At 44.6% G+C, this 22,054-nt stretch overlaps 1 protein-coding gene across 10 annotated transcripts in view; it reads left to right on the top strand.

Moving 5' to 3' along the window:
• The window catches only part of ARHGEF9 (Cdc42 guanine nucleotide exchange factor 9), a 221,805-nt gene that overhangs the window by 163,821 nt on the left and 35,930 nt on the right, over positions 1 to 22,054 (top strand). For all 10 annotated transcript variants that reach the window (XM_056359669.1, XM_056359668.1, XM_056359672.1 and 7 more), the window contains 4 exons: positions 2,387 to 2,578; positions 9,939 to 10,118; positions 12,189 to 12,421; positions 16,946 to 17,075. In XM_056359669.1, coding sequence (XP_056215644.1) covers positions 2,387 to 2,578; positions 9,939 to 10,118; positions 12,189 to 12,421; positions 16,946 to 17,075 — 735 coding nt within the window. The remainder of the gene's footprint in view (positions 1 to 2,386; positions 2,579 to 9,938; positions 10,119 to 12,188; positions 12,422 to 16,945; positions 17,076 to 22,054) is intronic.

The following is a 22,054-nucleotide window of genomic DNA, read 5'->3' as shown; positions in this document are numbered from 1 at the left end:
TGGCATAGCTGGACCGGGCTGGGGTCACTGAAATGCCCACCTGCAGCACCCAGGGCTGTTCACCCTTAAGCCCAGCCCTGCTTTGACCGCAGCCGAGCCACCCTGGGTACTGCAGTGCTGCAGGACCGCACGGCCATTCTGTGCCTGGATGCACCCCTTCCCCCCGGGGTGCATCAGGACATAAGAAACAAGACCTGACAGCCGTTATTTGCTGGGTTTCACTTCTGCACTGTCACACAAGACATTAAAGTGACTCTTGGCAACGCTGTCCTGGGGAAAGGTATGAAGCCTTTGTACTTTGAGGATGGCTCCTTCTTGCAATGGGAGCAGCACTGAGGTGCCAGGAGGGATTATTTCACCTCCTTAGCAGGCTTTGGAGTATCCCTCTGGTCTCCTGATGTGCAAAAGGAGGTCCCATGTTGGCAGTGCAGCGTGGAGGACAGGTGGGAGATTGCGTGGGCAGAGCAGGCAGAACGCTTGGGTCCATTTTAGCTCTCCCTTGCTCATTCAGGCAAGTGGTCTGCACTGGGTTTTCTGCCCTGGAGAGTTGCTGGTGCTGCCAGGACACGGTGTGAGCACAGCCTGGGGCCAACAGCTCTCTGCAACGCTTCGTGTAGGGTTGATGCCTCCAGTGGGTCCTGCCCTGCTGCTGGCAAAGAGGGCATCTTGTCATTTAAACAGGCATTGCTGCGCTGCACGCCCTCCTGTTAAGTCCTTGATAGCTCCCAGACACAGGGCACAGCTATAAGCAGGGTGAAAAGTCCAGCTTTTTGTTGCTTTGGGTTTTTTTTATCCCCGAAGTTTGCGGCATCATTAACATTCTGCTAGAGAAGAGATGGATTTTCTTCAAACATATTGGCTTCTTGGCCTTTATAACTCACTGTGGGATGACAAAATGTGGGAGCTGTAAGAAGTGGTTTAGCAAAACATGATACTAGTTAGGAAAGCAAGGAAGGAGCATGGGCAGGTTTAGGTTTTTTTACTTTACTAATTTACAGGAACACAGCCCTTTACAATCTGTTTAAGACTGAATTTAAGCTGATTAATGGAAAAGTATTAAAAACTATAAACAGTGGAAAAAAGACTGAAAGATCAGGTTAACGATGCAGTTTATCTTGCATATGCTGCTCTGTTTGTGTGGATGGTTTCACTGTTCATAGGTACATGTATTTTAACGTTTGAAACTCTCCAGTATTTGGGGTTTTAAATGCTGAGGAGAAAAGTTTCTTCATTTACATAACAACTTTGGTGATCTGTGTAAAACAGCATCATTTATGTCTGGTTTAAGCTTTATTTCATGTTTGCTTGCAGACTATGATGAGCCCAATTTGAACTGATCAATTACTTTAAGCAGGTTTTACTTGGGGAAAAAGTAACAAAAGGAAAGAAGCACTTGATCCCTATGTTGTGTGCTCTTATTCAAAGACACAGAGACTAGGAGGCGGCGTTATCTTTTAGTTTACAAGTTTAATGTTTGCTTTTTATTTGATGATAGGAAATTCAGTGTGCTGAAAATACAATGATCTTTTTCGTTGCTTTTTGCATTTGTTCCAATATAGAGTATTCAGCGCCCAGGGGTGCTCAGCACCCCGGTCGCAGCTGCCCTCAGCCCCCACCAGGTTTTAGGAGACTTACTCAGCCAGGTCTGATCTCAGTGCGGTTTAGGGATCACAGTCTGAGGATGCTGAGATAGGGCATTTGCCTGAGTGAGAAAGGCTCTTCATGTGAAATGATGAGGAAAGCTGCTGTGAAATGAAAATCAATGTTCATTCACAAACCCTGGCCTGGGAGGTTCACAGAAAACTGAAGTGCCAGAACCCAGTTAGCCTGGACTGATGTTCACATTCATTCAGATTTCTGAACCAGATGGATCTTGACCTTCTTAAATCAGTACCTGTAAAGGGCTAACCTCCCAGCGGTTTCTTCTGGTTCGGACAGATCCCAGCTGATGGTGTTTGGGAACTGGGATAAGGAGTGCTTTACGCTAGTAACTGCACTTTTGTTTAGGCTGCTCTGGTTTACATATGTACATTTTGGTTCAGAGCACTTGACAGCACCCAACAGCCCAGTTACCCTTTCACATGATTATTGTATATTCGGGATCAAAACGGTTAACACTTGAAATCCCTTTGCTTTTGAGAGGAACTTGGCAGTGTGTGGGGAACCATTTGTGACCAGTTGCACCAGTATAATAAAGGACTGTCTGGGCTGTAGCTGTTGTGGACACCACGGTGCATCGCTGGCAAGAGCATTGCCCTTGCTGTAAGGAGGGAGCTGATCCAGTATCTCCCAGAGTCATGCAACCCAGGACCCAGCCTACTTTCAGTTGTTGGCAGTCTCATGCTTTTACGAATAAGCCTGTTGCTCTCCCCTCTTCATCTTGCAGCTATGGGTAAACCAAGAAGATGGAGTAGAGGAGGGAACCAGCGATGTGCAGAATGGCCATTTGGATCCAAGCGCCGACTGCCTCTGTCTCGGCAGGACCGTTCAGAACCGAGACCAGATGAGAGCCAACGTCATCAATGAGATCATGAGCACGGAGCGCCACTACATCAAGCACCTCAAGGACATTTGCGAGGTACATGGGCGTTGTGTCACTGGGATACTGAAGCAGGACACGGGATGGGCTGTTGAGAGCTGAGGACTGGTTTTGCCCTTGGGTGATGGTGGAAAAATATGCAATGTGTTTGAGTACTGTGTCTAATAGAGGAGCAGCATCTGTCAATAAGCACTGATACTTCTGAGGATTTTCTGCTGGATCTGATAATTGCCTTTAGTTTGTATTAACTAGAAGTGCAATTTTCTGACCTTTTTTCCATACCCTTTCACTAAAAAATGATGAGGTTGAGATCCTTCAAGCAGTACTCTTAATTAAAACCCAATGGCATCTACTTCTGAACTTGTGATTGAGGAAATTAGGTTGTAATTAATCCAATCAGTTACCCATTTCATCTGTGTCTTTCATATTGGGTTCACAATTTCCCTGGCTCAGGATGGCCCCCATTTGCCTTTTCTTACAGTGAGACTGAGAGCAAAATGTTTTCACCGTGGGAAATGAAGTACTTTACATTTAGCCAGTGTAAGGGAACCAGCAAGCAAATGAACTTTGGTGGCTGGCCCCATGCATCCTCAGCTTGGTGGTTCTTCATTATAGAGGTTCTTATATTATATCTTACAGAGGTTATAATTAACCTCTACAATCCCGGACTGTCCTGCAGCGTACAGAACTAGTGCCATGAGCTAAACCCAAAGTGCAGTGCGTGTGGTGCTGGGTGTTTAGGAAGAGGAATGCACAGCCGTGCTGGAGAGTGTTGCGGGACAGCTTGGACATTGTATGTAGAGCATATGCTTATCACTAAGAGGCAAAGTTTGTTAGCACTAAAATCAAAGCCCGTGGCTTTTGGCTCATCCCTCTGAACAGTTTGGATTTACTGAGCTTGTGCTCAGTCTTTGCAGAGTCAATGTGGTAAAGCCCCTTGTGAATTCTGCTTAGAAAAATGTCTTCCTCTCTTCATACTTGCTACTTTTCTATTGACAAGGCAAAGCAGCCATCCAAAAAGCTTTTATGATGCTTCTCAAATACAGAAGAATCTTGGGATTTCAGTTTGGAAACAAATGAGCTTGATTTCACTGTGCTATTTCAGTCAGAGGGCTTTGCATTGAAGAAGGAAAGATCTGCAGGAACTTTTCCATATATTGTTTCTTTTCCTGCATTTGCATTTTTTCTGTTGAAAACCTAAATAAACCTTAACTTGCGTTTTCCAGCCATGTCACCATGCTTTTGCCAGATCAGATTCTCAGCAGGTACAGATAGGTATGGCTTCAGTGACATCTGTGGTGTAACACTGAATTACAGCACCTAATGATATGTCCCAGATGTCAAAGAGATCTCTAAGGCTCTTCTTTGCTCTGGATGATGCCAAATGATATTGAGGGGATAAATCTTACCTGCAGGTAGAGCACCAGGAAATGATTCAGCTGCCTCTCGTAAAAGAGGAGGACTGAAACGGGTGTTCTCATCTGCAAAACGATGGGCTGTCCTTTGCTGGAGAGAGCCTCATTGTGCTCGGTTTAATCAGAGCAATCCATTTGCCTCGAGAAGGCTCAGAGACAGCTCAGTCATCCCAGGCATTTCGGCATAGCATGATGTGACTGTTTCTGTTTGTGCATAAGAGGAGGGGGGCTGGAGATGGAGGGACGCGTGCCAGCTTGGGCTCCTCCCAGTGCTGCTGGATGAATTTGTGCAGAGGTGTTATTTGTGCCGAAGAATGAGTAGACACCAGACAGCCATTGATGAGATGCAGAAGTGCTGTTGACAGTGGCAAATTCCCCTCTTCCATTTGCTCTTTATTTTAAGGTGTCAGGATGAACAGCAGCAATATGATGTATTAGAGGGGATGAGAGAGGAGTTGCGGCTGGGTGGCAAAGGTTGAGCCTGATTTAGTACTGAGTTTAGCAGTGTGTAGTTATACTCTTGTTGCTGAGCTATAATGAGCAACAAATCCTAATACCAGTGAAGCACCTGAAGATGTGTGGTTTGTATCAGAGAGCCGTAGCCCCTACTAGGTGATTAAGAGCCCTTGAATTGCTCTTTTCTGCCTCAGGACGTATCTCCACTGCCTGCTACTGTATTATTATAGACCGTGTTATTATTCATAATACTCGTGGCACTAGTCCTGCCAAGTCAGGAGCTCACAAGCTAGCCAGCACCAGAATGAAAATTACCTGCACAAGCCAAGCAGCTGGCTTGGAGGGGAATTCCCTGTCACAGCAAAGCCATACTGCCCTGACGACTGCTGCTGCTGCGCCCTTGCCTAGAGTAGGAAGGACTGACTGCTGATTGGTGAAGCGATTTTGTGAAGATTTTTATTAGGGGTAAAGTGTGGGGGTTTCCCTGGACTGCATTATCAGGAGTGGATGGATCATTATTCTGAAATACCACCAAGGGGAAAAGAAAGAAAAAAGAATCTAGCCTTAAGGAAATATCCAGGAATAGGAACTTCAGGCTTAGCACTTAGAGCTTAGAAAAATAATAAGCTGCTGAAAACTAGGCTTTTATAATGGGTAGCAATAGCAAGCCTTACTGGCAGGCAGTGCTGCTCACTCCTTGTCGTGTGAAGCACCTCAAAGATGCACAGCCATCTCCAGGCTTGAAAGATATCTTCCTGCACCTGGGGTTTGATCCTTGAAGGATGCAGGAGTGTGTGGGGTCTGTCCGTGGCATGGCAGCTGTAACATCAGCAGAGCAGCTGAAGTGCTCAGTCAGGGCGGCTGCCTCAATGAGGGCAGAGGGCCAAGAAGGTGGTTTGAGCTGCAGCATGTAGTGGGGAGCACAGGCAGAAGAATGAGATGCAGGAGAGCTGCAAAGAACAGGGTGACATGCTTTGAGACATGAGCAGGCTTTGGACCAGCACCTGGATTAGGAAGACAAGGCTAAATTTAAGGAGGTGTTACAACAGAGAAGTGACAGAGCTTGGATGGGAACAGTGATGCAATTGGGAGATCAAAGGAAACCTCCGTATTATGAGTAATTTGGGGGTGGGAGGTTAGAAAGTCCAGCCAGCTTCCAGTGCTGCATTTTTCTCTTTTCCAAGTAATTTCAGTTTGAATTTATTTTTAAATAATATTGACTGAATTCCACCTAAGCATTGCTTTGGTGCTCTGAATGCTGTGTGGAAAACATCCTCATTGCATCTTAGCGTGTCAAGCTGAGTCTGTTGTGCAGAGCTGATGGTACAGGTTTTCACGTGGTCTGGATGGCATTAGCCTGACTCATTCTCAGAGATGGATAAAAACCACTTTTTTGTGCTGCCTTAGAGCAAAGCAGCATAAAACCTTCTTTGCAGCAGTGTGGCCCTCCGTCAGAGCACCACTTCTGAGGAGCTGCTCAGAAGCTCCCCCCTTTGTGTGCCCAGTTTCTCATCCATGGATGCCTGGCTGGAGGGTGACTGCAGAAAGCTCTTTGGATTAATGGGGATATATATTCTATGTGTATGTATTCCCCAATGTGCAATTTGTAGCCGTCTTTCACAGCCTGTTTGTGCACAGCTGGTTTTTCTGTTTTGGAGCTGGCTACTTCTTGCCCTTTTGAGGCACAGGCTTGTGTTCCCGCAGGATATTTTAGGTGGGCCCCAGTGCAATCACAGTGCCTGACATTCTGTACTTGCTGGATATTTGAATAAGTGCTTTAGAGTCCTGACTGCCTGGGACCAGACATGGCTCTACTTTGCTTTTTCAATTCAAACAGTCTCAGCTTTGTTCCTGTGCTTATTCTTGGTATGTGCGTATCAGCACAATGCTCACCTGGATGCTGTGAGCACCGCTCTAGAGAACAGTATTTTTATAGCCCAAATGGTGCTGGTCCAAACTGAGGCATGTTCTACAGGTCAGTGTAGACAGCCCCCAAACTGGCTTAGAGATGGAAAGAAACTGGAATAAAATCACAACTGCCTTTGAAGGTATAGCCTGCAGGGGCTATCGTCTCCTCATTCTTTCCTTCACCTTGCTCTCAGCTGGACCAGAAGGGGAATGGATGGGTTGGCCATCTCTCCTGGCTGTCTCTAAACCCACTCTGGAGTGGAGAAAACTTAGCACTTAACCTCCTGCAAATACTTTCCAACTTTGGCCTATACTTCAGGGACTACATGGAAAAGTACTTTAAAGAGAGAGAGTTTGACAGCTATTTTTAGGTATTCATTGAGCAAAACACTCTCCAACATCTGCTCATCAGTCATATCCCTTCTCTGAGCAAACCTGATGGGATGGGCAGAAGGAAGATGACATTGTTTTATGTAACAGGAGTAAATTTACTGGAAAAACTATGCAGCAGCCTTCTAGCTGGCTCTTGCTGCGTATTAGGTATAAATCTTCAGGCTCTCCTTTGCTGGCTTGTGCTGGAAACCAACCATCCAAACGCACAAGCTGGGTAGAGGATAAGGCTTGGGAACTCCGTGCAGTCTTTTATTTTCCCCATGGTTTTATAGGTGCCTGTACAGAAATGTGCTGCTTCAGCTTCTCTGAAACACGTGACACGGGCAAAGTGATGAACCAGCACAGGGAGGATGGGAATATTCAGACGGTAGTCGCAGCCAATAGCAACCCCAGGGCTGAAAGATGTTCACGTAAATCATCCAGTGACTGATTTCACAGAGCAGCATGCAAAAGGAGAGGCAGGCTTGCAGGCAGCCTGCAGCATGCAGCGGGGTAAAGGTCCTAACACAAACGGCTTGCGGCAGTCTTTCAGCGCTGCTAGCACCAAAGCTACTGTCAAAAAGAGCCTGGCCTCGTGGGCAGGTGCACTTTATTTTTTTCCTTTCATGTTTTGAAAGCTGTTCTGAGATAAGCAGGTAAACTTGAAAAGCAGCATGGAAAGGTGTTCTGCACTATTCCTTAATGGTTTGAATTTTTATTTGCCCTGCCAACTGTCCTGCAACATGGGAAACAGTCTGCTCCCATTCCTCTTGGCCTTGAAAAATGAGAGAGGGAAACCCATGGAAATGAATCATCAACAAGCTCCTGGAAGAAGGTCTAGATTTAGTAAATACAGAAGGTATTCCATAACCCAAGCTTCCCAGCTGAAAAAGCCAGCAAATTCAGCATAACGGCGTCTTCTAGCTAAGCTGGACATCACAGAGGTTGGTTCTTTGCCAGGTCGGCCAAAGTTGCATTTATCATTCATCTGTTTGAAGTTCTCCCTCCCAGGAGCCACGTGGTGAGGCTGAAGGACAGTTTATTATAGCGTCCCAATAGTTTGCATTGTGGACCAGCAGCTGTGTGTCACCAGCTGGCGGTGCGTCTGTGTGACTAAGCATCTAGAGTTCCCAAATATAGCCATTCAACTGAAGCTGTTGGCATTTTTTTCCCTTCATTTTTTTCTCTTCCTATATAATAAAGGCAGGCAAAGTCATCTCCTGATGACCCCCTTGTTCCTTCTTCTCAGTCAAGAGGCCGCAGTCTGGACTAGGCCAGCATAGCATCTGATACTTGGCCTTGCAAAGTTTCTAGTCTACATCATTCAGACGGGTGAAGAACAGGGGGATGAAGTGATTTTGCTCAATGTCACACAGGTCAGTGGCAGAGCCAGAAGTTCAGCCCAGGCATCCAGAGCATCCATGTGTCACCCATCCCTGGACCACATGTGCTTCGGGCAAGCGTGTTTGAAGAAGTTCTCATGATTCAGCTGAAACCAGGATGGCGAGTTCATGGATAAGGCAGGGTCAGCAAAACAGGGAGGCAGAGAGAAGTTGGTGTGTTAGGCTTTTTGCCAGAATATTGATCCACTCGGTCATTTTAGGTCAGGAGATCTTCAGAGCAGTGCTTGCCTGCCCATTTGTGTTCATATGATGTCCAGCTAAGCTCAGGCTCAGTACAAGTGGGTATCATGGACAAATGAAGAATAAGCAAGGAGGATCTCTTTGTTGTTGCACTGGATCGAGATGCAGGAGATCTGAATTGTTCCCAAATCTACTGCAGATTCATTCTGTGATTTTGGAGAATTTTCTTAAACTCTCTACATCCTAGTTCTTCCTCTCTCTTTCCCCATTTGATTTGAATGTCTATAGACTCAGTAAGGGAGCCTGATATTTGTACAGGGAAGGGTACAAAGCCTGTTCCTCTGATCCCACTTAAAAAAGGAAGAAAAGCAATGAAAGACAATAGTTGAGAAAACAGGATAAAAATCTTCCCTAGTTTTACACTGTTTGGAGTAGTGTATTTCATGGTAGAATCATAGAATGGTTTAGGTTGGAAGGGACCTACAAGATCATCTAGTCCTAAGCCCCTGACGTGGGGTTGCTCAAAGCCCCGTCCAGCCTGGCCTTGGGCACTGCCGGGGATGGGGCACCCACAGCTGCTCTGGGCAGCCTGGGCCACTGTCTCACCACCCCCACAGTTACGAATTTCTGCCTTGCATCTAATCCAAACTGACCCTCTTTCAGTTTAAGGCCGTTGCCCCTTGTCCTGTCACTACAGGCCCTTGTAAAAAGTCCCTCCCCAGCTTTCTTGGCAGCCACAGTAGGTACTGGAAGGTACTGCAGTAATGGAATGGAAGGTATAGAAAACAAAATTAAAATAATGCTGTGTTCCTCTAGGTGGCATTGATAGCAGCTCAGGCAGCTCCTACTGTGGCTCCCTTGCCCGAGCAAGCCAAATTACCTACCAAAGCTTCTGCATCGCCTTTGGCATTCCCACTAGGACACTCACAGGACAACAGCCCTCCCACTTTTGCCTCATATTCAGGAAGATGAATAGTGGGGGAGATAAACTGTGTCACCTCCCAAGTCAGGGAACACTTGAAGAGCATTTTCCTTCAACATTTCACTTTGTGCTGAAACGACTAGGGTGTTGCACCCTCCATACCCTCTTCCTAGACCAAGGGCAGGCAACCACACATTCATATAGTATTTCTCAGCATGGTTATAGAATCATAGAATCACTTTGGTTGGAAAAGACCTTTAAGATTGAGTCCAGCTGTTAACCCAGCACTGCCAAGACCACCACTAAACCATCTCCCCAGGTGCCACATCTGCACGTTGTTTGATTCCCTCCAGGGATGGTGACTCCGCCTTTTCCCTGGGCAACCTGCCCCGGTGCTGGACAACCCTTTCGGTGAAGACATTTTTCCCAATACCCAGTCTAAACCTCCCCTGGTGCAACTTGAGGCTCTTTGCTCTTGTCCTGTTGCTTGTTCCTTGGGAGAAGAGACCGACCCCACCTCGCTGCACCCCCCTTCCAGGTAGTTGTGGAGAGTGAGAAGGTCCCCGTGAGCTTCTTTTTCTCCAGGCTCAGCAACCCTTGTTATTGAGCCTGGAATGGATTTTGTTTTCAGATCCATTTTCTGATTTTGTTTTTACTTGCTCCTTCCTCAAGAATAATCTGGGGACAGACTCGGTATAAGTGTTTGGTTATTTCATGGATTATTCTTTTTTCACTCTTTACAGGGTTACTTAAAGCAGTGCCGGAAGAGGAGGGATATGTTCAGTGATGAACAGCTAAAAATCATCTTTGGTAACATCGAAGATATCTACAGATTTCAGATGGGTTTTGTCCGGGACTTGGAGAAGCAGTACAACAATGAAGACCCCCATCTCAGTGAAATTGGACCGTGTTTCCTGGAACACGTAAGTTAACTTGGCATTTTTGTTTGGGAGTTCTGGGGGTTGTTTTGGGGGATGAGGGACAGAGGGGGAAGGAGTAGCAGAAAAAGTCAGGAGGCAGGAACCACGCAGAATAACTTTTGTGCATCAGTACTGTTCTAGTTACATATCAGGGACTACTCCATGGCCCTCCATTTACTTCATGAGATATAGAGAGGGGAGAGTTTGAGGTGAGGCATATAGCTAGGAACCCCCTAGTACATTTGAATCTCAACATATTTTCACATCCACCCTGAATCATGTTATGTACACACAGTGTCCCTCCCCTACTCCCCACCTTCTTTTGCTCTTCAGAATATGACTTAAACCCACTCACAGGCCAGCCTGATCAGGTCATGGATGATGAGAAGGCTGCTTCTAGGCTTCTTCATCATTCTTCAGGGAGAATGAAGTGCCGTATCACAGCTTACGTATGAGGTGCTCCAACCCAGGGTGCAGATCCTGTACTCTTGTTACCTCATTACGTACAGTCAGGGCTGAGCTGACAGCAGTTCACTTCTTATTAGAGACATTTCTGATAGACATTCATGAAACTTAAGCAAGGCATCCCTAAAAAGGTTCACAGCATCTCTCAAGCGACATTGGTCTTCTAATTGAAAAAACAGGTTTCTTTCTGAGAAGTTGCATTACAATTGCTCGTTTTTATCGGAGCCTGCATCTGTGCTACTTGCTTCCAAAGCAGCAGCATATTCCAGCTCTGTGCTACAAAGATGTAAGAAATCTTGCTGAGGATCAGTAGCTAAAACTTCATGTCTTGAGGCTATGCTGTCAATTCATTTAGAGTGACAATAATAAGAATTACTACCATTATTCGGAGGAATAGCTGACACTTACCTGTCATCAGATGGAGGCTAAAAGCTGGCTGATAAACTGATAAATTATCCCTGTTTAGCCATTTGGGGAATCTGAGGGATGAGGGAATTAAAATCCTGTTATATAGATCTGCAAAGCGTCTTGTTCCTTATCTGCTTCAGGAAGAGAGAGGTGTCAGCGCCTGGCTTTTGGTCATCTGTGGTGTTGGGAAAGAAACTGAGCTACTCTCTTCCCAGAGCGGCAGGTTATGTGGGCCCTTTATGGGACTGAGAAATAAGAATTGCTGGTCAAGCATATTTTTTTAAAAAAAAAGAAGCTGTCCTTTCTGTAGTTTGTAAGGTATTGGCCACAACCTGATGTAGCATCTGAGGCTGTTGACCTGCAACACCTGGGCTTATATCTGGGCTGTCTCAACTACAGTCTTAATATTTGTTATTGGGCGGTCAGTTAGTGTCTGTCTCTTCCTTCCAGTGTAATCTTTCTTTGACCCTTTTCTGCCTTGTCTGTGTGGCCCAGGTGAATCAAGCCTGAGCTAAGGGTGATGGACTGCCATGGGCCCCATCTGTGGTTCATGAGGGCAGAAAAAGGAGATTCCAACCAAATTAGCACAAAAAGACTTGTTAGACCAGTGTGAAGGGTGGGTGGGCATGTGTGTGAGGTGGTTTTATTCTTTGTTTGTTTTTCCCATCTTTGTTGTTTTCCAGCTCTCTGGTCCTGAGAAAATCCACACAGTGGTTGGTGCCTTGGGTTCCCTGTTGGTAAAGGGAATTTCAATGTCCCCAGCCCTAAACACTAGTCAGGTGCTTTATGATCTTTCAGGGAAAGAGCTCTAGCTCTAGAAATAACAAGGTTTTCATCCTGTATTACCAAAGGCCAGAGTTCTGTTTGGTTCTACCTTTACCTTTCATAAAGAAAATCCCACCACAGAATTTGAAATGGAACACCCACAACGCTGCACAGGGGTTCACTTTAACACACCCTGTACCTACAGAGACCTCAGTGATGTGTCAGTTATGCAGATCCCTCTCTGCTTCCCTTTTTCCCCAGAATGACCATGCAGCACCTCCTCCAAGCAGGAAAAGTACTCTAGGATGAGTCCTTCCTCCTCCTTCCTCGGGGTATTCTTTCTTCTTTAGTTGTAATGTGTTCTTGTTGGCCAGTCGGGTGCTTGCAGCGCTTCTCTGATGTGTAGTCCTCTCTGTGTGAATCTGCCTCTCACAGCAAGATGGCTTCTGGATCTATTCGGAGTACTGTAACAATCATTTGGATGCATGCATGGAGCTTTCCAAGCTGATGAAAGATAGCAGGTACCAGCATTTCTTCGAAGCGTGTCGTCTGTTGCAGCAGATGATTGATATTGCCATAGATGGTTTCCTTCTGACGCCAGTGCAGAAGATCTGCAAATACCCTCTGCAGCTCGCAGAGCTACTGAAGTACACGGCGCAGGATCACAGGTATGCCAGTCTCTTATTTCCTGGAAGGGTTTTGCTCACTGCTCCTTTACATGGCTTCTGCACACACACAGGCATTGGGATTTTTTTTTCTGTCCAGCTCCTCTCTCTGTGACATCTTGTATAAATTGAAGCAGGGCAAAGGTTTAGCAGACAGTTACAAAGCTTCTCAAAGCGCTGATTCTCAATGGAGCTGAACTCATCTCTGTTATAATCACACATGTGAACTAATTACCCTTGCATATACTTTCTGATGCTACCAGTTACACTAGAAAAATTGCCTAATTAGCATTCAGTGGTCAGAAAGGCAAAAGCCTACTCCTTTATCCTGAAGAGGACCTCAGCACATAGCAGGTAGAAGACCAGGATCTGCAACTCAAACCTGAATATGCTCAGGTTTTTCTGCTCTGCTTTTCAGCCTGATTCCATCTCTGATTTTGCCATTGAGTTTAGGTTCAGAGGAGCACCCAGCAATTTGATTACTTCCCAACATTTCCAGCATCTCCTTTGCTGCTGCTGAGGGCAATGAACCTGACTCCCTGACTTAGTGTAAATCAAGAAAAGTACCTATGATATCAGTTGTGATGTACTGCTATAAAAATAAGACGGAAGAAGAATTAGGCCCCCTATGAGTAGATTTTCTCTTGCCTTGCCAATTTTCTTTCTTTTTCCAAAGCCATTTAAAAGGAAGTGTTTCAGAGAACAAAGAAGACCACAGATTTTTCAGAAACTTCTGCAAGTGTTTGATTTTTTTGTTTTTCCCTAACCGCAGCTCTAGAAGTGTGGAGAGATGTGTTATGAGCAAAGAGATGCATTGATTTGCTTTGACCTGATTCACAAGTTTGATTCATACTAGCTGAATGCCCAGTTCAGAATCACCAATTTGGACGTGCATTTGGCTCCAGATCCAATTTATGTTTTTTCCTTCATAACGAGATCAAATCAAACTTGGAGTGGACTCATGGGAACCTTAGGGCATCAGAAAGCAGCTCTAGGATCCCAAATGTTGTGGCTTTTTTTCCTTGCCAGCCATGTGATGTCCCCACAGTATTTACACTGTGACTGTGGCTTTACGATGGGAAGACATGAGCAGCCTCAGAGAGCAGAGCTCTGTGTTTTAAATTACCTTCTCCGAGTTATTTGGGAGCGATACCAAAGGGGATGTGGCCAGTGTGATTACAGAAGGGTTGGATTATTTTGGGAGTACATTCCTTTTTCCTTTGGGATGTTTTAAAATCAACATGTTGCTAAGTAATCAGATTCTGAATAGTCATATTCTGAGGAGGCTCAGACCTTTCTTGTCGTTAAGTAACAATTAGTTGATTCAGACTGAGAGCTCATTTTTAGTGGATTGTGTCAGTGATAGGACACAGCCATGGACACTTCATTTCTCTTGTTTCTTTCTAAAAAGGGAAAGTGGGATCATATTTGCTTGCCTTGTGTTAGTAAAGAGTAATAAAGAATAACCTCCTGAAGCTGCAACAGTGCATGTATGAAAGTCATGGCTGCACAGAGAGCCAGCAGAAGACCGGTGCCTTACCTCAGCGCTGGAGTGGCATACTGCCTTTAGTGTGGGCGTGCTCTGGAGAGGGTATTGACTCATGGAGGAATGGTGTTATAACACAAAACCGGGGTGGGTCATACCATGCTTCCCTGTGGTCTAGCTCCTCAGATTCAAGTGTTCAAAGAGCCTGGGAGAGACCGATCCTCCAGGCAACCCAGCTCATATCCTGACCAGCTTAATGCCATGAGTGGGGAAAGTGAGGCACAGAGAGTGTGTCTTACCACCAGATGATTCTGCACTGGGGCTGTGCAGAAAACTCAGGCTGCTGTGGTTGCCTGCTTGAAATACAGATGTTTTCTGCTTGCGTGATTCTGGCTTTGGGGTCAGGGCTGAGATGAGCAAAGCCTGAGATCAGAAAAGCAAATGACCTTTGGGGAGTGTCACGATTGTGACAATATCAAACACAGGGAAAAGCGGGATACCTGCAGGCTGGGTTACTGTCAGGGTCAGCTATGAACAAGAGACACTGAGAAGCCAACCTGGGAGCTTCAGCTGGGCCTGTTAATCAGGTGGTGAGCTGTCCTCATGCACTCGTAGTTTGACAGGGCTCACAATTAGATTGCAAGTCTGAAACAGAAGCTAGAAGATTATGGAGTGGACTAATACAGTGAAATCAGGCTCATCATTGGCTGAATTAGGAGTCTCTTAGGCACTCTGATTAGAATTTAGTATGTAGAAAATATTGTTTAAATCAGTTGAACCATTTATGAAGTAAGGCAAAACTCAGGAAGGACCAGGAGTCCCAATGAAAGCAAATAAGCCAGCTTCAACTAACAGTGGAATATATTCTTTTCTTTTTTTTTTTTTTTTTTTTCCCCTTCTTCACTGCTATGGTACTTGGCAGTGCTATGGATCTTCCCTGCACTAGGTCAGGACAACAGAGCTGAAACCAGAAACCTGAGCACTCTCCGCCAAGCTAGCATGTGATATTTGGAAAGAGTCTAGAATTGCATTCTGATTGAGCACTGAAAAGTGGTCATTGCAGCCTCAATATAATTGACAAACAATTTATTTACCTTAATTTCATAGTTAATGGTATCCTATTATTATTTCACTGGCCAAGTGCTTTGCTTCTGCTATTTTTTTCTTCTAAGTTTTTACCAGCTCTGCCACAGACATGGGCTAGGAGCCCAAAAAGTTCAGTCATGACTCTTTCTTCATTACTGCGTGAAAGAAAAATGTGCATGGGGTTTTCTCTTCAAACATAACATTGGCATTGGTGAATTAGCATTACCAAGATAAAACCCAGCTTGGGCACTGGCCCACTCCGCATGGAGGCAAGCGTTGAGGGTGTTCTCAGAGCCTGGCTCCCTTCAATTGCTTATTGTTTTGACATCGCTTCATTTGAATTTTTCACAAAGCCACATCTGTTCACCTCTTAAAGATTTACTCCAGCTTAGTATGAATTAAATATATGAAGGTCCTAAGTGCAACTTGCTGGTGTCCTTAGCGTTCCCGCTGCATAACTGAGCTGCAGTTAAGAGTGTATGAACATGCTATGTGAGAAAGAGGAGACTGCTGATGGGTGGCCTGACATTAGCCTCCCTTCTTTGCATGAGCGTAATTGCTGGGAGATTATTAGTGACTGTCTCTAAACCTACAACTCCCCCTGCCTCTACATAGTGATTTACCTGCTTCCCTAGAAGAACTCGTGGACATTTTGAAGACCAGACTAGCATCTCTCTGGCATAGTTTTGTGTCTCCTTTACACAACAAGGCACTCTGTTCATACCGATGGCCCCACAAAGGAAGGAACAAGAAATTCTTCATTGCGTATTATGATGGAAATGTCAGACAGCCCTTCCTCTATTCTTCTAATCTTTGTTGAAGGACCAGTCTGGATGTTCTGGAATTCGTAGGATTTTTTTTTTTTAACCTCAGCTAGAATTTTGGCATAAGAATTGAATAACAATTGAAAATACATCTGAAGATTTCATCCAAGAAAGGATAGCAAAATAGCAAATAATATTGTTGTATATCACATTGTGATTGTTTCTTAATATTTACCCTGTTTGGATCACATGGGGAAAGGAATCAAATTCACAGCATTCACCCCTATTTTAGCTGTCACCTGTGCAATTCCTAGCAATAATCAATAAAGCCATTCCCCCTGCAGCTGCCCAAGATCACAGTTTTTCTCATTAGTCAGCGATCAATATCAACCCTTAAGTTAATAATATATTATGGTGGCATTATAGCAGCTGGTCTTGTCTGTCTTTCCGATTGAAATGAACATTAAGGTTCCTTGGAATGGAAAAGAAGGCACAGGGCAGAAATCAATAGCATTGATTTCAGCATCACTTTTTGAAAAGACTGATCATCATCTTTGCTGGCCATGGCGGGAGGCTATTTTCACTCTTTGTTATTACACTCACAGGCCCATCCAGGAAAAAAACCCCACAATTGCTTTGATTTGCTCACCTGAAGTCTGCAGTGAGAGTGAATGCCATGGGATAAATGCTTTGTGGCACTCCTGGAGTCACCTTACGGCTTGAAAGGTGCTCCAACCTTGTGTCTAATCGAAAAATATTTTCTAATGTTCATTTTAAAAATGGAAGAATCCAGGCTCAAAGACACAGGCTATAAAAATGTTCAGACTTTCTTTTGGAATGCTCTTTAGCTGAGCACCTTAAGACTTTAAAGAGCAATATTCACAGCTGTTGCATGTTGGGTTGCAGAAGCTAGACTCTACTTGTTACACTAATGAAAACCAGCTGAGGGGTTGGCTGGCTTCTCTGTCTCGTACACATGCAATTTTAGTTTCAAACAAGCTGCTCTTTTGTGATGATCCAGAAAGACATTGCTGATGGAAAAAATACAGTATCGTAGTAATGAGTGGCAAATCCTACCTGCATTTCTTTCTAAAAGGATGGTGAGATTATGCTGCTGCTAATGATAGACTCCGGTGCATTTCCGCTGCTCATCAGGCTCCATTTCATGGATTTTTCTTTTGTGTTCAACAGTGACTACAGGTATGTGGCTGCTGCTCTCGCTGTCATGAGGAATGTGACTCTACAGATCAACGAGCGGAAGCGCAGGCTGGAGAACATTGACAAGATAGCTCAGTGGCAGGCCTCTGTGCTGGACTGGGAGGTACGGTAGAAGCTCAACCCTGATTTAGATGCTATAAACCTGGAAAAAGTAAATTCCATGCAGTTGTTGAATTACCCAAGACCCGTATAGTTCATTTCATACAATCTGGTCTTCGGATTAAGCTTGGGACAGAGAAGACACATATTTACAGACTTGGGAGATGGCACATAAGATGTAAAATATTAATGGTACTCTGAAGAAAATCTAGGGTACAGTTCCAGTTTCATCAATAGAAATCTGGAGTAACTTTTGCAATTGTGATGCTGTTGTCCTGGGAGTAAGTAAGATTTGGATCAAACTCTGTGTGCATTCTGGCTCTGTGCTTTGTCATGAGGGAAGGAGCAAGGAAAGAGGTAGCAAAAAGCCCTAGGAATTGTTCCAGGTTAAGGAAATGTAGAAAACTTTTCTGGTGGCTGCTTTATGTTTAGAAGTTAAAGCATTAAGCTGAAGCTGGAGATGCTGTTTGCACGTTTAGAATGAGTACCCACTTAAAGATATTTCTGAACCAACTCCGTGTAGTGATTGTATAATCAAGGAGCTAAGAAACACAGGCAAGGCAAAGTCAGAGCGAGGGATTTCTCACTAGCAGGCCTTCAGTCTCCTGCATTTTTGCCATGTGTTTAAAAAAAAAAAAGCCATACAAAAATTATGTTCTCCTTTTCATCCCAAATTTCTTAAAAATCATTGTATGAATGTAATCTGTAAATAGGGGTTTTGAAGCAGACCAAGGACAGATGTTTTTGTCATTCCCTCTGTGTTGTCATCGCTCCATGTGTTTAGCAAGTAGATACTCAGAATGATGGAACAGCCTTTCTTCTTCCTCACAGTCACGAAGATCTGGAATAACTCCAAATTCAAGTCAATGAGATCATACTATGTAAATTAGTATAAGGGAAAGATGCATTAATCTTTCAATTGTTTTTTTCCTGGAAAAGATCTAGGAAGGCTGGGAGGAGAGGAAGAGAAATACAGGTGCATTACCTTCTGATTGTGTATCCTCCTTGACTGAATTAGTTTCATTGCTATAATGAAAGTTGGATTCAAACCTCTTGATAAAACATATAAATGCAGCAATCATAGCTGGTTCTTAAATTATGACTGGTTGTGAGAGCAGAGAATGCAGATGATTTGCTTGATTGTTTTACTGTTGTTTACTGTGAAGAAACCTCCCTCACTCACCAGCAGACTCATTTTCAGAATGAGAAAGCTGCTCTCAAGGAGGCACAGGACCATCAGATATATCTTCAGCCTTCAGTATATTCCATGTGATGAGCTAATGTGTGTAATTTGTAAGAAATGTTGAGACCCTCATTGTAAATAAATCTGGATTAAGGATGGGTCAATTCCAAGTCAGTGAATATTCATGTGTGAGTGGAAAGCCAAGGTGACCTCCACATAGGATCTGTGGAATAGCAGTTTCTTTTTCTCTTCCATTAGCTCAGTTGATAATTCATTTTTATTTAGCCATATCCTTGATAATTCATTCCTGCTTAGCTTCAGTTATATCCTTTATAATTCATTCCTGCTTAGCAGTACCCATTCTTTATCTCCATCCTATCCTCAGGAATTTGCCAAATCATTCTTCCAGGCTTTTTTCAACTGTTCCAAATTTTAAGCTCAAATATTGCAGCAACATCCTTCAGTTTCTCATAATACAGCAAAACCTGCTGTTGCTGCTGCTCAGAGATCCAATGGGAATAAAGCTACTGCCCCCATTCACAGTAAAACACCCTTTTTGGCATTTCTGTTCTGTATTTTGGATCAAGAAGAGCCACGGAGTTGTGATGAGAACACTAGAGGATGGGAGCTGGATCCAGCAGAGGACTTCACTGCTTGATTCTTTCCTCTAAAGTATCTTCTGAATCATCAGATCCAGCCCCCACTTCACAGATGTCCATGTAATGGCCAGAAGGATGCACAAAACACCACAATACTCAGAAGTTAACTATAATATAATGCAGGAAGAGAGCAGGAGAAATCAACAGCAGTGCTGGATGCTTAGATCTGTCCTAGATCTGTGCAGATACTCTCTGTAGGCATTGCAAACCCAAGCTGCTAACCTCCAACACCCCCCCCCCCCAGCTGATATCTATGTGTAGGAGATGTCTTCCGGGACACAGGCTATCAGGCTGATCTCTCACCGAGCCTGCCAGGGTTCAGGCCCTTGTCTTCTACACAGAGGCTGTTATAGAGTAGAAGAGGGATTTCCTGGAATGTCTCCCTAGCATCTTCCACTCTGTGGGGAACATGCATCTGTCTTCTGGGCTAGAGAGTAGAAAACCACAACTCCCGGTTCATCTTTGATGGAGGAGGCTCAGCTGGGAGTGACCTGCTGTCAGCTTTATGCTTCTACAAATTCTTGTCCAGTTATAACAAGTACTCACTGAAAGAGAGAGGAACCCACAGCATTACTCTCACATCTTTCTGTGGCCCTGTTCTTGCTCTAATTAGTCTGTCCCCAAAAGCACGCCCTGTCTGTCCCTCTGTGTGTCACAGTGGCTTCCTCATCTCTCCTGCTGGCACAGCAGTGTGAACAAGCAATGGCAGCATGGACCCAGGGTGTACAGCACAGTCTTCCTTGAGACCATCTGAAAAAAGCACTAAGTCCAAGAAAGCAGGAACTAAGAGAAGAAAATCATCAGTTCAGACTTCTTTCAGCAGAAATTCAGCCAGGGCACAAGATAGAGAGAATCTCAGATTCCCACTGTAGGTGAATTATTTCAGCAGCAGCCAAGGCTAAATGTTGAAGCATGTTGAAGTCTTTCATTTGAGGAAATGTCCGGTTTCCCTCAACATCTCTAGCCTAACGATGTTGACTCTGATTTGAAATTGCATTTTCACTTCTAAATTTACCCATGTTTTGTGGTGACATGTTGGAAAAAGATTTTGAAAGAAGAAAAAATCCAAACAAACCAAAAAATATTTAGTGAGTCAATATTTGAAATGTTCTTGTATACAAAGTGTGTGTACACATTTTCTTGCAAGGAGAGGGTGCTATTGGGAATGTATAAATATTGCTGATCCTAAAACAAATAGAAAAATTAGGGGGCATGTCCTAGCTGATTTAAGCAGAAGGGATTTTACTGAATCCCATGGAGCTGTGCCTGTGTGTTTCAGGAATCATTTTTATCCCTTAAGATTTTTCGCATGGTCCCATGAAGGTGAATTTTGGTGTTAGCATTTGAAAAATGCGAATATCTTTGAGTTAACTGAGGCCGTTGTTGGTTGTGGCTTTTTCCCAAGAACTCACAGCAGGGCATGACGGTTTGAATTGCGAATGGGACCCAGAAAGGGTGGCCTGACTCTAGTGGCAGCTGATAAGCTTGCTGTGGCAGCCAGGGCGTGAAGTCTTAGGGAAGTATTGGCAGCTTTGGCAGCTTTATACAAGTAATGACTGAGCAGAATCTTAAGGGGAGATTCTGATCTCACTGACTACTGCAAATTAGAAATAATCCCAATCGCTTTGAAATGTATTCCTGTATAATTTGTAGGAATGTGATCTTGACCGAAAAGCCTGGATTGGAATTCTGTCTTGTATGACTCACTTCTTTATTTTGTAACCTTAATTTCCAATATATAAACAGACGTAGAGAGGTGCTGCCCCTGCCTACACTGAATTCTCTAGTGCCTTTTGTCCTTTCGGTTGTTAATGGTGCAGAATGTAGGGCTTCCACCACCTCCTGCCGAGACTTTTCAATGTCTGAGAGCTCTCCTTGTTATGAAGTGTTTCCTGATGTTCAACCTCTATTTCCCTTCGTGCAGCGTCATCCCCTTACTTGTAGTTAAATACCCTCAGATCAAAACAGCGACATTTGGAGGCAGGCCGGCAGACCCAGCACACAGAGCTGGCTGGAGCAGGTTCAGAACAGCCTGCGAAGTCTCCTCTGGATCAGACTTCAAACAGGCCAGACAGAGCCCATCCTGGGTGGCCTTTACGCGCTCAGTCCCTTCTTGTGCTCCTGCCCTCTGAGAGAGTGTTACAGATCTCAAAGGTTAGTGGGTAACATCTAGAGATATAGATGCACACAACGGTACTACAAAGAGATTATTTCCACAAAGCCCATCATTTCTAAGCCCTTGCATGCCCCAGTTTGGGCAGTGCAGTATTTACAGGCACACAAATGAGGCAGCGGGAGTGAAGGAGCGGTATGTCCCTGCCTTCCTCTGTCTCTCTGCTCCTGTGCAGTCTTTGCTGGACTGCCACCAGAGGAGCATGTTCACCGCTGTCCTGCCTTCCTTGTGGCTCCTGTAAGCCCATGATGGCATGCTGGCAAGTGTGCTGCAGTGCCCAGCTCATTGCGGCGCTGCTCCTGGGCAAGATTTGCAGCTTGCTGTTCGTTTGGCATGACTTAGGTGCCCACCACAGCCTTGAGTGCAACTGCACCCTTGCTGGGTGCCCATTACAGGTGATGTGGAGATGGAAAACAGGTCTGTGCTTTGGCATACCTCAGCTTTGTTGTATGCCTTTTCATAAAGCTCTTGAACCACATAAAAATAAAATGAAGCAGCGATCCCTGCAGCATTTCAGGCTCTCTCTCCGGCCCTCGTGGCAGCTGCCAGCAACAGGTTCCTCCCATTCAGTCCAAGTTTTTTCTCAGAGGAGGGAGGCAATGTGGTGCCCATTCCCTGGGAGGGGATCTGTGGAGGTCCCCAAGTCAGTGGCGGGATGTTTGGTGCAGGGGGGAGCCTTGCTCATCAGCTTGGATTAGTTTTAACTTGCTATTTAAACAGATTACTTTGGTTTATGTAGATACCTGGATATTTCTACCCAAGATTCCCATGGGTTGCCACTTTGGCAGGTTTCAAGAGTATTAGATTTACATGAAGGGGAAAATACATATACTCGAGAAATACAGTGAACACTGTCCTTTTAAATTTCTTTCCATTCTTGTTATTTACGGGTCCTTTAAATCAAGACTTTGTGCCCTTAATTGTGTAATATGTAATAGTTGGCCTCAGCCTAATATTATGTTACTGAA

The sequence above is a fragment of the Falco biarmicus genome, chromosome 14, assembly GCF_023638135.1.
Source record: "Falco biarmicus isolate bFalBia1 chromosome 14, bFalBia1.pri, whole genome shotgun sequence".
Classification (NCBI taxonomy): Eukaryota; Metazoa; Chordata; class Aves; order Falconiformes; family Falconidae; genus Falco; species Falco biarmicus.
Note: the sequence above shows the minus strand (reverse complement) of the source record. Positions and strands in the feature narration are given on the sequence as shown.